This window comes from Micromys minutus, assembly GCF_963924665.1.
Source record: "Micromys minutus genome assembly, chromosome: 17".
In the NCBI taxonomy this organism is placed as follows: Eukaryota; Metazoa; Chordata; class Mammalia; order Rodentia; family Muridae; genus Micromys; species Micromys minutus.
In genome coordinates, this window is record NC_137952.1 from 29,540,707 (window position 1) to 29,555,842 (window position 15,136).

The 15,136-nt window shown below is 40.0% G+C and overlaps 1 protein-coding gene across 1 annotated transcript; it reads left to right on the plus strand.

Moving 5' to 3' along the window:
• Window positions 1-709: 709 nt before the first annotated feature.
• TRIM69 (tripartite motif containing 69) lies at window positions 710-11,693 on the plus strand (the record flags this gene model as incomplete). Its single annotated transcript, XM_080930938.1, has 7 exons — window positions 710-736; window positions 1,100-1,576; window positions 3,482-3,577; window positions 6,269-6,502; window positions 7,337-7,359; window positions 7,441-7,565; window positions 11,152-11,693. The coding sequence occupies 7 exons, from the start codon at window positions 710-712 to the stop codon at window positions 11,691-11,693; spliced, it is 1,524 nt and encodes a 507-aa protein (XP_080787064.1).
• Window positions 11,694-15,136: the final 3,443 nt, after the last annotated feature.

The window sequence follows — 15,136 nt, forward strand, 5'->3', positions numbered from 1 at the left end:
TGATTAAGAGTATGTTGTTTAATTTTTACAGATTTGTGACTTTCCCATTTTGCCTGTTATTGCTTTCTAGTTCCATTCTGTAGTATCTGAGAAGACACTTTGTCTTAGTCATTGTTGTATTGCTGTGAAAAGTTGCCATTTCCATGATGGTTCTTATAAAGTAAAACATTTAACTGGGGCTTGCTTACACTCAGAGGCTTAGTCTGTTACTGTCATAGCAGGAAACATGACAGCACATAGGCAGATATGGTGCTAAAGAGGTGGGTAAGATTTCTATATCCAGATCTGTGGGATTTGTGCTGAAACCTCAAAGCCCAACCCTAGTGACACACTTCTCCAACAAGGCCACACCTCCTAATCCCCAGTGATCAAATCTATGAACCTATTGGGGCCATTCTTACTCAAACCACCACTACACATGTCATATGACTTTAATCCTTTCAAAAGTATTGAGCTCTGTTTTGTGACTTAACATTTGGTCTGTCTTAGAGAATGTTCCATGTGCATTTGAGAACAGTGTGTATTTTGATGTAAATGGGACCCTAAGTGTGTGTCCAGGATGCCCTAGACACTGCATTTCTAGGTAATGTGTGCTACAGAGAAGATAAAAATAACTAATGAAACAGAAACTCACTGCATAATTGGATAAGATTGGTTAGGAGAAGAATGTAAAACAAAATAAGTATCTTTGATATTCATGCCACAAACTATGACGTTGGAAAACACTGAATTCACGGTATTGTTTCCTTTTTAAAATTAAAAAAAAAAGTTTTACTTTACTTATTTTAAATGATATGTATATGGGTTTGTCCAAATGAGTACAGTTCCCATGAAGGCCAGAAAAAGATGTTGGATTTTCTGAAACAAGAGTTACTGACCATTTTGAGTTATTTGATATGGGTGCTGGAAACGGAATATGGATCCCCTTAACGGCTGCATCACCTCTCCAGCTTCCATTGACTTTTTTTTTTTTTTTTTTAAAGAGTGATTACTGTGCGTTAGCTGAATCAATTCTCAGTTCCTTTAGGAATGGAGTCTAGATCCTGGTCTAGTGAAATGGGCAGTAAAAGAACTTTAATTAAGCTATTCTTTCCCAAAGGTATCTTCTAGGCCCCCCTCAAACTTTGATCCAGGCAACTATGTTGAAACGAGTGGTCCAAACACCTACGTACCCTCAAAAGTGGTGATACCAGATATTACCATGGAGCTACACTGCCCACTGTGTAACGACTGGTTCCGTGATCCGCTGATGCTGACCTGTGGCCACAACTTCTGCCAAACCTGTATTCAAAACTACTGGAAAATGCAAGCAAAGGAAACATTCTGTCCCGAGTGTAAGATGCTATGCCAGTATAGCAACTGCACATTCAACCTCGTGCTGGAGAAGCTGGTAGAGAAGATTAAGAAGTTACCCCTGCTCAAGGGCCATCCACAGTGCCCAGAGCACGGAGAGAACCTGAAACTGTTCAGTAAGCCAGATGGGAAAATGATCTGCTTTCAATGCAAGGATGCACGGTTGTCTATGGGGCAGTCTAAGGATTTCCTGCAAATCTCTGAAGCTGTCCGTTTCTTTACGGTGTGTGAGCCCTGGGCCTTGAGAAATCCCTTAGGAAAATTCTTTTGGAGGGTTTTTTCTTTCTTCTGACCTAATCCCCCCCTTTTTTTTTCAAATAATGAGAAATCTCAGAGTCCTCAGAAATACAATATACCTTGTAAAGTTATTTCTCTAGAGATGCTATGTACATGAAAGGAGTTGTAAAGGAGCTATGGCTGACTCCTTCAGTCCCACTGGGTAAACATGATAGGCTAGTGTCCCTGTTATAAAAGTTTCAAATGAGTACAACAATAGATATTACATGAGAATGCACTACAGAGAGCTAAAGGTTGTCACATTTGTGATTCCTAAGTGTTGAGGATTTCTGAGATGGTCAGGGGATGCACAATGAAGAGAATGTGTGGGACTAGAACTGAGATGTCATTAGGATTTGCAAGGGCAGAAGGTAAACAGAAGCGTCCCAGTGGGAACAGCATATGTAAAGGTGCCCAGGGTGGAACGGCAGAGCTGCAGTAGCCTCCCCCCGCAAGACTGCAGAACTTACTTTACTTACCATTTTTGTTTGCCTGGTGTTGGGGACTGAACTTAGGTGTAGTCTACACAACACAAGCATTATGCTATTGAGCTAATTCTCAGCCCTGGTCACAATTCTCAGTGGAAAGGAAAGATGGTTTATAGCAAGAGCTTACTTGAGAGGACACAGACTTCCTAAAGAAAAATGTGAGAGAACTCCAGAAAGTAGATGGGACTCTCTTAGTTTAGGGCTTACTGCTGAGAACAGACACCATGACCAAGACAACTCTTATAAAAAAAATTTTAATAGAAGTTGGTTTAAAGTTTTAAAGGTTCAGTTCATTACCATCATAAAGGAAAGTATGGCAGTATCCAGGCAGATATAGTGCAGGAAGAGCTGAGAGTTCTCCATCTTGATCCTCAGGCAGCAAGAAGAGATTGTCCTACTGGGTGTGGCTTGAGCATAAATGAGACCTCAAAGCCTGCCTTCACAGTGACACACTTCCTCCAACAAGCCCACACCTATTCCAACAAGACCATACTTCCTAATATTACCACTCCCTATGTGCCAACCATTCAAAAGCACAAGTCCTATGGGGGCCATACCTATTCAAACCACCAGACTCCAAAGAAGAAACACCTCAAAGCTTATTTATTTCCTGACACACTGTGTCCTTGTAGATGTCCTTCTCACTGCTCTTCCACATGTATATGCGCATGACAGGTTCTTTCCTTCCACAGTGTGGGTTCTGGAGACTGGACTCAGGTTGATAAGCTTAGCCGTGAGTGCCTTCACCCACAGAGCCTTCTTACCCATCCCAGCAATAAGTAACTTTAAACATGATGGTTTCTTTATGTTAAAATTCCTCTGTTCAAACAAACACTGGTGTGTCTTCTATACCCTGGCAGAATCTCTTCTGAAGCCAGGACTGGACTCTCCATCTTATCATTCCGTTAGCCTGCCCTGCTCCACATCTACCTCCTTGTGCTGTTATTCGCACAGGTCTTGTCCTGTTCCACAGATATCTCTTTGTGCTGTAGGTATGAGTGTGTATGCACATAGAGGCCATAGAGAAATTTTAGGGTGTTTCTCCAGCACTTGCCCATATGTGTGTGTGTGTGTGTGTGTATATATATACATATCTTTTTTTTTTTTTGAGGTAGGACTTCTCACAAAAACCTGGAATTATATTAGGCTATACCAGCAAGTTCCAAGTATCTGTCTCCCTCTCCCCTGCACTGCACTTAAGGGTAAATCGCTATGCCCAGCCCTTTACCCAAGTGTTGGGGATAAAACTCAGGTCTGTGTGGCAGGCACTTTACTTCTAAGCCATCTCCCCAGCCCCCAGGGATGTGCTTTATGCTCTTATATTTTCCAAATTTCTATGGGTTAATTCTATCTGATATTTGTAGGAGGAGCTTGCTATCTATCAGAGCCATCTTCAGACAACCCTGAAGGAGCTTCAGTCTCTCAGAACAATGCAGAAAGACGCTATTGCTGCTTACAAGGTGAGGGGCAGGATAAAAGGCTGCTGGAATATGGAGCACTGCTGGAATATACCCTTCTTGTAACTCCAGCTATATCCATATACTAAATGATACCTGGGCTACAGAATTAGTGCAATTTCACTGTAGGTTGGAAGAAATATATGGTGAAAAAGGTTCCCAATAATTGATCAGTTGAATAGATTACCTTTTGTCCTAACATGTTGAGCCTTTTGATGGTCCAGTCACTAGGTGAACATTGTGGGACTGGGGTCTGCTTAGTCTTCCCCTTCATCTATAGCAAAATAAAGACTTTACCAGTAAAACCTGGTTTATAACCAGGCACCACTGAACCATGGATTCTCATATTATATCCCCTCCCATCTGTTTTGTCTTTCTAAACTGCTTCCAAAGTTCACACACACACACACACACACACACACACACACACACACACACAAGCCTAATAGTAAAAATTAGGTAAATCAGTCTCTAGGCTTGGGGCTAAATTGGAAGTTCTGGTCCTTCATTAACTACTCTATGTAGAAGAGTCATATCTTTGGCATCAGGAAAAAATGCGTATCTTCAGGGAAAGAAAAACAGATGGAGTTACTCATGCATCCAGATAATTTTGTTCTATTTCCTAGTTTGGCTACTATAGTCAATCTTCGCTCATTAACAAATACTTACTGAAGGGTCACTAAGATTCATTCCTGCCCTAAAATCTGAGTGTGGGGGGACAGGTATTAAGTGATGCCACCAACACCAATAAGATAACAATAGCTACTAGTACCGTATGATAGGAAAATTCAGCAATGAAGAGAAATCTAAGAGGAGAGCCTGAAGACGTCACTTGAGCTGGAATTGGCAGAGCACTTGCCTAGCATGCATGAGGCCCCGAGTTTTATAGCCAGTATCACAAACTGGGCACGATGGCACACAACTACAATTCCAGCACTCAGGAGGATCAGAAGCTCAAGTCATCTTTGGCTACATATCTAACTTGAGGGTAGCCTGGGATACATGAGATTCACTGTCAAAAAAAATTATTTTTGGAGGACTGTAGGATGAGTAACTTAATCAAATAAGGGAATATGAAAGAGGGGTCCTGGAGAAGAGTGTTGAAGGGAGAGGGAAAGATACATGGAAAAGTCCAGAAACAGGATGTTAGAAAAGTCCAATAAAGCTAGAGCACACCAGGCAACATAATACTGAAGAGGCAGAAACGACCCCATCATGCAGGCCCTTGTATGGAAGAAGTAAAGTATTTCTAACTTGATCCTATGATGTGGAAAATAAAGACTTGTAAGCACTCAACAGTTTCATCTCATTTTGAAAATGTCTGATGGCTGTGTGGAAAACGGCTTAGAGAGACAATGTCAGGACCATTTGGTTTGAAAACTTGCAGGTCAGTATGCCAAGAGCAAAGGTTCTTGATTAGCTCAATGAGGCGGTGTATAAACAGATAAAAACAAGAACATGAGGTGTAGGGAGGGAGTTACATAGACATGATGACTGATTAAATATGAGGAGTGGATAGCTGTATCAGACAGCACTTGGTTTAGAAGTCTGGAGCTCAAAGGCTGGAGAAAAGCTGTCAGCGTTAGAGAGCATCTACAGCCACAGCAGGAAGGGTATTGCCTAGGAAATGTAGAATGAGCTTAAGATAGAATAACAACTAATTCCAGTATTTAAAACTTGTTTAGAGGAAGAAGAACCAATCAGACTTGGAAATTCTGAGACAGGTGAAAGGGAAGCTGGAAACACATGGGTTGGGAGAAGGATGGAAGTAAGACTACCTTAAGAGTGTGGCAATGGTTGTCCATGGAATCTAAGCCAAGTAAGACAAGCCGTGAAGATAAAACTTACGAACAGAGACAGAGAGAGTCAATGATTATAACCAGGGTCTGTCTCTCCATGTAGCTCTGGCAGCCCTGGAACCTACTTTGTAAACCAGGTTAGCCTCAAACTCATACAGATCTGCCTGCCTGCCTCTGCTAAGTGCTGGGATTAGAGCCATGCACCACCATGCCCAGGCCAGACACAAACTTTCACTGTGATTCAACAGTGCTGCAGTAGAGAGCAAGTGAACTTGGAACAAAAAGTCATTTGGGGAATAATGCATTTTGTGGGAATGATGAAATCCTATGTGTGGTTGAAAATGAGTGGTAAAGGTTGTAAGTCATTAGAAATGAAAAAAAGGAGGAACTGAGAAACCAGGATATTGATAGTTCACCAGGAGAGAAGCTGTGACACACACACACACACACACACACAAGCTGCAAGTGCAGCAACTTTGAATTTTAGTGCTTTGTACTTTGTTCATATACTCATACTGTTTTTTTTATGTGGTCCTGGCAAAAGGAGTTGTTTTGATTAAGAGGACAGGTCTCCCTAGTCAACAGCATTATTTGGTAGATACTGATTTGTTAGTCTAGGAAACTATTTAGCATTCATTTTAGAATGTTTGATTGACTCCACAACATTATTTAATAGAGGTTATCATCCATGCACTGAAAACAAAACCTCTCATCTTATACCATTAAACTAGTTGAGAAAGAAGGAATAAGCCTCCCAAAGGGTTTTGTTTAGTAGGATTGAATGTCGATGCTAAGCAGCCACTGGTGTGTAATTTCCCAAGGTGTATGGTCTAAGCCCCTATCCCCAAATGCTAGTCTCAGTAGTAATCGTGATGATGATTATGGAGGTTTCCAGGACAACAAGATACAACTGCAACAAAACCTTTCTGTGGAGTTTCTAAAGCTGCATCAGTTTCTACACAACAAAGAAAAGGACATTCTAAATGACCTCCGGGATGAGGGGAAAGTCTTGAATGAGGAAATGGAGGTGAATCTGAACCAGATTCAGGAGCAGTGTTTCCTTGCCAAAGACATGCTGGCGAACATTCAGGCACGGATGGAACAGCAGAACTCCTTCGACTTCCTCACAGTGAGATTCTGAACCCAATTGATTATGGGTACACTTGGAAGGAGGGAAGAGAAACTGGGAATGGGGGATGGAAGGAAAGCAAATCTTAACCAAACTCAACCCAACCCAAGCATATCCTACCTTACCCTACCCAACTCAACCCTACCCAACCCAACCCTACTCAACACAACCCAACCCACCCAACACAGCACAACTAACTGGAGTGCTTTTTAGGTCCTCTGGGAGAAAAGTAGGCCGCTTTTACTTTACATTCAGTGGAAAGCATTACTTTCATATTCCTATGAAACATGATAGTACAGTTTCGCCAAGAATGCTACATGGATCAGTATTTTCTTCCTTTCCCATAAGGAACATAGATGCTTTATTTTTCAAAAATATGTCTCTTATAGCATTTGTTGAGAAACTGAACTATCCAAAAGCTTTTTGTCAAACTTTGCTATCTAAAGTCTCACTTCTAGAGCAGAAGTGATCACTTCAGCACTCGGAAGTTTAGTTACCCTAGGCCCTGGGATCGCTTCTGGTCTTTTCTTGTTGGAGTATTTGGAAGCACTGACTTTTTAAACAGTTTATGGGCTTCCTAGCTCTCCTCTTGTTTCCTATGAGAGTTGGAATTATAGAAAATCAGAAGGTCAGCAAATGAGAAGTCAATTTATTAAGGGTTAGACTGGGATGCTGAGTAGCAAAGCTTGTAGAGGATAGAAACTGTTGTAATGGACTGAGGACCATCAGTACAGAAAGCCAATACTGATGATCAAACCTGGATGGGTATCAGTATAACCAGAGATTTCTAGAGATGAACAGGCATCTGACTTCTCTATTTCTTCTTCTCTTTAGGACATCACAAAGCTCATAGAGAGGTAAGTTTCTCTTCATGGTACTCTATCCCTCCTTCCACCTCATAGGATGTCTAACATAAACCATCTGTGTGTCCCTTACAGCATGGAGAAGGGAATAAAGACACTTGTACCCAGACAGCTTATCTCCAAAAAGCTGAGCCCAGGCCGCTTCAAGGGTCCTATCCAGTACATCATCTGGAGGGAAATGCAGTCTATCATCTCCCCAGGTACCACGAGAAAGAGCTAGTGATTCCTACGGCCCCTAATCTGAATTTCATGTGTGGCCAGAGTTAGCCCTCTTGTTTGAGATAGGATGGAGATAGACTCGGGTGGAGTTTAGTCAAAAAGGTTTTTCCCTCTTTCTCCTATTGCTATGATTTAAGAATATGTGTCTTTGAACTAATAATATATAAAAGTCTGATGTTAAAATTACTCCCCAGCCTATGATTTTGCTTGATATATAATGTGTGGAAATAGCCAGAATTTTATCCTGTTTTGCTACATCAGCTGTATGAATTCTTGCAAATATCAAAGGTCTGAACAGGACAAAATAACACAAGTGGTATCATTTCAAGAAAAAGAAATAATATTCTAGATAAGATGTGCATAAAAATAGGAATTTAGATAGCTTTTACAGAATTCATGTAGATAATATTATTGTTTGTTATTAACCTAGTTAAAAACCATAAATACATCCCTGTTACATTTTCCAGGTGACTAACACTGAAAGAAACAGACTTTACTGAAGTGTAATAGAACAGAATCTGCTAATTTAACCTAAATATACCCAGCGTACAAGTTGATGAGTTTTGAAAAACATGTAAATATCTCTGTGATCAAGATAGAGATAGATAGGCCTGGAGAGTTGGCTTATCACTGAACAAACTCAAGGACCTGAGTTTAAATCCTTAGTGCCGATGTAAAAAGCCAGGCATGGTTGGCAAACAACTGTAGCCCTAGTACTGGGGATGAGGCTGGGGAAAAACAGTTTTTACAAGACATGCAGGCCAGACAGTATGGCTGAGTAAATTCCAGATTCAGTGAAAAGCCTGTCTCAAAAAAATAAGATGGAGAATGATGAGGAGGATACTTAAAGTAGACCTCTGATCTCCATATGCACATGTATGGACATACTTGTACACACACACACACACACACACACACACACACACACACGCACACACACACACGAGAGACAGTTTCCACAAGTCTTTCTTCTGTATAGCTTCAGCCCTTACTGCTTGCTACGCTGCTTTATTTCACTTTTGCCGCGTCTCCTCGAACTTCTGATTTACTGCAGATCACACAGTACAGTATTGTGTGTCTAGACTTCTGTACAAAGCATGGCGCTTCCTTTGATTCACCTCTGTTGCACACGGCAGTAATTGTGTTTAATAGACACATCATAACGTGTCCATTCTCCAACTGATGAACATTTGGGTAGATTACACTTCAGGGCTATTATGGAGGAATTGTTTTACATTTCCTCCTGCAATGAATGATGAAACGATTTTTCTACATTCTTGACAAAACCTAACATTGTCAATCCTTCTAATTACAACTATTTAAGCTTAAATACAGTAACATTTCATCATTTTTAAATGTATATATCTCTAATGTCCAATCCCGTTGAAAACCTCTCCAAGTGCTTCTCTGTCATTCCTAGTTGGTGAGATGTATTTAATCTTTTGACCATACTTTTGTTGACTGTTTTAACATTAAATTATAAACGGACAAATTCTTTATTAGTCCTGCTTGTTAAAAAGGATTTAAAGAAACAAAACAACACAAAACAAAAGTGTGTCCGTGTATAAATTTTTTTTCCTAAGTGGCTTTCAACAGAGGCCAGAAGAGGTATTGCTTCCCCTGGAGATCTAGGCAGTTGTAAGTGTCTGACATTGTGCTGGAACTGAGCATGAAGTACTATGTGCTCTTAGGCTCTGAGCCATCTTTCCAGACACAAGCTGCTTTTTGGATAGTTCCTTTATTCATTTATTGGATACAGAATCTCATGTAGCACAGGCTGGCAATAGTTCTTATGTGGCCAAGGGTGATCTTGAGCCCCTGGTCCTGTTGTTTCCACCTCCCAAGTGTTAGGATTATAGGCATAGACCCGACTCAAAACATTAAACAGCAGCAAAACAAGGATCTCATTATATTGCCCAGGCTTGGCCTTGAATTTAGGACTTTTCTGCTTCAACCTCCTGAGTGCCAGAATTTCAGGTGTGTACTACTGTTCCAACTGAATTTTAATTGACACATGGTATTTGTGTGTATTTATAGGATACAATGATATCCAATGCACATATGCAACATATAAAAATTAAACCATAGTAAACAGGATTTAATCTCCTAAAATATTTATCACTTCTCTGTGTTAGAAACTTCTGAGATCTTTTAGTTGGTTTAAAAATATATAATAAAACTTATGGGGCTGGAGAGATGGCTCAGAGGTTAAGAGCACTGACTGCTCTTCTAGAGGTCCTGAGTTCAATTCCCAGCACCCACATGGTGGCTCACAACCATCTCTAATGAGATCTGATGCCATCTTCTGGTTGCTACAGTGGACTCATATAAATAAAATAAAATATTTTTAAAAACCTGTGGCTGTAGCTCAGTAATAGAGTGCTGGCCTAACATGTATAAAGCCCTGGGTTTAGCACTGCCAACAAAACCAAACCAAACCACTGAAACATATATTCACACACACACACACACACACACACACACACACACACACACATATATAAAATAAATCATTGCAGGTTATGATTACCATATTGTGCTGTAAAACTCTGAAATTAGTATCTATCTCATTGTACTTTGGTACCTGTTATCCAATATCATTCTACCCCATTCTATTTATAAGAGGCATTATTTTTTTTTAGCTTCTACATATTAAAAAAATATTCACCTGTCATAGAATTCTATTATTTCAGACTACAATATAAGTTACTTACAAATGTGAAATTAAAGGTTATTTACAAAGTACAAGTCTGCTTTTACCTCATTTATTTACTTATTTATTTAATTAGATTTTTGAGACAGGGGTGTCCTGGAACTTGCTCCGTAGACAAGGCTGTCCTCAAACTCAGAGACCCACTTACCTCTTCCTCCCTTTGCTGAGGTTAAAGGCATGTGGCAAGCCTGGTTTTATACTTACCAGATTCACAGATTCAACTGTCATAAAGTTACTTTGTTAGAACTCCATAAGCATTTCTAAACAAAGTAAGTGTTTGCTCCCAGTGTCTGTGCTGTCTTGTCCCATGCTGGTAAGCTCATAATTTGTGGACTACACTCTGAAGAGCAGTGGTGTATACCAGTGCCCCAATGCCTCACTGCAGGCTAAACCAAATATAGTATCTACCAGGTGCCTCAGTCTTAGCAAGCTCTAACAGACAGTCTCTCACACACAAGCAACTACCTGCATTCAATCTACCTTTCCCCTTGTCTGTGTGCCCAAAGTGAACATCTCAAACATGTTAATATCCCAGTGGAGACACTCTCCTGAGTAAGATTTCCTCACCTAACTTTTACACTTTTGGTATTAGTAAAGGTTCGCATCATTTATATTGTTTCCCCTGGCAGAACATAAATCACTTCAGAGCAAAGTCTGATGTTATCCTAAATATAAAAATGTCTAAAGATAGTCAAATGGATGCCAAGCAATAGAGAGCATATGAGAACCTTCCTGGCTAGGGGTTTATGCATTTGTGGAGACAAAAGCACTATGGGTAATATTTTTTTTTTTACTGTGGAAAATTGCATCCCCCTCTTTTCTCCTCATCCACGCTGTCTCATTTTTCTTACCAGGCCCATCTCAACTAACTCTGGATCCGAAAACTGCTCACCCGAATCTGGTGTTATCCAAAAGCCGGACCAGTGTATGCCACGGTGATGTTAAGCAGGTAATGCCTGATGATCCAGAGAGGTTTGATTCAAGCGTGGCCGTACTGGGCTCCAAAGGCTTTACCTCTGGAAAGTGGTACTGGGAGATAGAAGTAGCAAAGAAGACAAAATGGACTATTGGAGTCGTCAGAGAGTCCATCATTCGGAAGGGGAGCTGCCCTCTGACTCCAGAGCAAGGATTCTGGCTTCTAAGACTAAGGAACCAAACGGATCTAAAGGCCCTGGATCTGCCCTCACGTAGTCTGAACCTATGTGATCTCAAAAGGGTGGGCGTGTACCTGGATTACGAGGGAGGACAAGTGTCCTTTTACAATGCCACCACTATGACCCACCTTTACACCTTCAGTGGTGTTTTTCTGGAGAAACTTTTCCCCTACTTGTGCCCCTGCCTTAATGACGGTGGGGAGAATAAAGAACCATTGCACATCATACATCCCAGTAATTAAGTTAAACTGTTGTATAAATTCAGGGCGTTATTAAAGTACTGAAATAGTTTACCGATTTTACTGCATTCTCTCTCCAGTTTATGGGGAACTCCAAAATGACGAAAGCAGGATTCGAAAGCTGACTTACATTTCAGTTCCCGACACAGATTTTGCTGGAGCCAGTCAAGGTCACATTCTGTTTCTTGTGGGGGGTTCTTCTAAGACACAGGAGTACCCTGGGTATTTTCCTGGGGTCTTGTTTCTGGAGCAAAGTGCACCTTGATTCTGTGATGCATGGGAACCATTTTTCGGATGGGCCTGAAAGACATTCTTACTGGCTGCCAGCACGATTTAGAGGATAGATTTTCACACCCACACTTGGGGGTTTTTTGTTTGTTTGTTTGTTTGTTTGTTTTTGTTTTTTTTAAGATTTATTTATTTTATGTAGGGAGTACATTGTTACTCTCTTCAGACACATGAGAGGAGGGCATAGGATCCCATTACAGATGGTTGTGAGCCACCATGTGGTTGCTGGGAATTGAACTTGGGACCTCTGGAAGAGCTGTGAGTGCTGAGCCCTCTCTCCAGCCCTCATATCCACCCTTAGTCCTGTTTAATTATCTTTTCCCCCAGGGCTTGGATTTAATTATAAAATTCTGTCTCCTCAGTTTTTCAAAACATGCTGCTTTAAGTTTGAAAGTTTGCTCCAGTAATTTAAAGTAGAAAATGGCCTCAATTAGCTTATCATCTTGTCTTTCTACAATTCTTTCAACATATTTTTTGGTCTATTAAATCTCGGGCTCCTTTTCCCCCTTTCAGTTCCTTCCTCCTGCCTTATTCATAAGAGGTACCTATTTCTCCTATATTAAAATATATCCATATTTCCATGTGTGTTTGACTCTTAATAAACAGTATTTTCACCCCACTTTTCTCAATGTGTTCATTCTTCAGTTTGCTCCTTCTTTCCAGGTCTAGAGTTCTCAATATCCCCAGTATCTTACTGAAATGGCCCTACCTCCTCTCCTTGGAACTCCCTTCCTAAAACCGCCTTTCTATAGACATGTATATACATTTATAACAGATGATTTTAGTGACTAGCATGACATGATTAAAATGCTACATTTAAATCTTACTTTTTTTCAAAAACAAGATATATTAAAATATCTTATTTTTTTCACTTATGTGTATGCATGTGTCTGAGTATGTACCACATGGATGCAGGTGCCTGTGGAGTACCAAAGAGGATGTAGCATCCCTTAGAGCTGTGAGCCTGAGGTAGCTGCTGGAAGCAAACATGGGTCCTCTGAGAGAGCAGTGAATACTCATAACCACTGAGCCAGCCCCTTCCTGTGTCTTCTAAGAACCTTAGAAGGTTCAATCAGAAGGTTGTGAGGACACATTTTGAGCCTGGAACTTTGCTTGGCACTGTCCCCTATCAACAAACATACTTTTCTTAATTATTAGAAAACATTAAAAATATATAATTAAGGCAGGTGATAGATTTGCACAGGTTTTCTGAGAATAATAATATAAGATACAAATTAACTAGCATAAGCTTTAGAACCCAAGCATAACACTGGTAGCTCCTGTGTGCTTCTTTCAGTCTTGGTGTATTTACTCCTCTACGAATAGACAGGGCTGGGGAGATGGCTCAACGGTTAAGAGCATTTCCTGATCTTGCAGAAGACCTAGATTCAATTCTCAGAACCCAGAGGGCTTCTTACAACTATCTGTAATTTAAGTTTCAGGGGGTTTTATGCTTTCTTCTGCCTTCTTATAGTTCCTGAACATACGTGCTGTGCATTCTCAGGCACACTGACACCCATAAAGAATAAGTAAATAATAGTGTTTTTTAGAGACTCCTCTAAAACTAGAAGCTATAGATGCTTATATACATGCATATTACATTTTTATTTTGAAAATTTACATATTTCTAAAATATGTATTTCTTTTGTACTTGAATATAAATGTTATGTTTATTGTTTTTCCTCATGGGCTTTTTGGAAATTCCAAACTACGATGTTCAATGGTGTATTCCTTTCCTTATCCAAATGGTTTCATATTTCCTAGTTACAATTACCAACAGTCAACTGCAGTCTGAAAATATCACTAGAAATCTCAGACATAAATGATTCAGTTATTTAAAATTGTGGCTCTAAACAGAGGGTGCAACTCAGTGGCAGGGCACTTGCTTCTCGTGTATGAGGTTCTGGTTTAATTCCCAGCACTGCATAAATAAATATAAATAAGTTCTGCATTTCTGAGTAGTATGATAAAATCGTATGCCTTCCTGTTCTCCCACTCGGGATAGAGTAACGTATCCACAACGTATATACTGATTGTGTCGATGTGGTTAAGGGAAAACACATTAACTTGTGTTCAATGTATTCTTGTAATTGTTCCATTGTATTAACTGTCAATGTCTTACTTCATTTATAAATCAAATTGTCATAGTTATATATGTACAATGGTGGGAAGCACCATAGTTTATGTAGGGTTTAAGTATCATTAGTTTCTGGCATCCACTCAGGATGTTGAAAAGCATCCCCTGTGCATAAGGAGAACTATTTCCTAGTGTAAACATGCAGTAACTTGGGATTACGTGAGGGGAAAGTCAGTTGCTGCCATGCCTGATGACCTGAGTTCAGTCCCTAGGACCCATGTGGAAGGAGAACTAACTCCTTGAGGTTGTTCTCTGACCTCCGCATGCAAACCATGTCATCCCTCAAATTGAGAAATTAGTGTGGGGGCTGGAGAGATGGCTCAGAGGTTAAGAGCACTGAGTTAAGGCTGAATGATTGATCAAAGTGACATTACAGGACGTACATTCTCACTAGAAGTGACGGTAGAAACTTCTACAACTCTGCCTTTGCCAGTCCACTTGTTATTAGTAAGGTCAATACGTAATGGTATCTTGTGGTTTTAATTTGCATCTCTCTAACTACTGTGTGAGTAGGCATCTTTCCATGTGTTTGTTGGTCATTTTCAGGTCTTTTACAGAAAAGTCTATTCAAGTGTTTGCTAAATTTTCTGATTGGATCATTTCCCTCTGAATGTCTCATAAGGCTACTCATATATTTCTGATACAAATCCCTTGCTGATTAGTTGCACTGCAGATATCTTCCTCATTTTGTGACTTGTGTATATTCACTCTAATTATGGTGATTCTGATGAGGAGAAGTTTAATAGAGACAAACTTTATATATTTCTTTCTGTCATGCCTAACACTATGTCCCAATTAAAAAGTCCTTTGCCTGGGGCCAAAAACATTCTCTTGTGTTCTATTTTTTTGTCTTTGATATTTAAGTGCTCACTGGTTCAAACAAATAAAAAACAACAAGTATGAGTTTGTATGTGTCTCATTATAATAAACAAAAATTTAAGACATGTAAGAATTAACATTTTTACATGGGTTTCCTACTAACTGACAAAGTCAGACAATATTAGTAATTTGACCCAAGAAA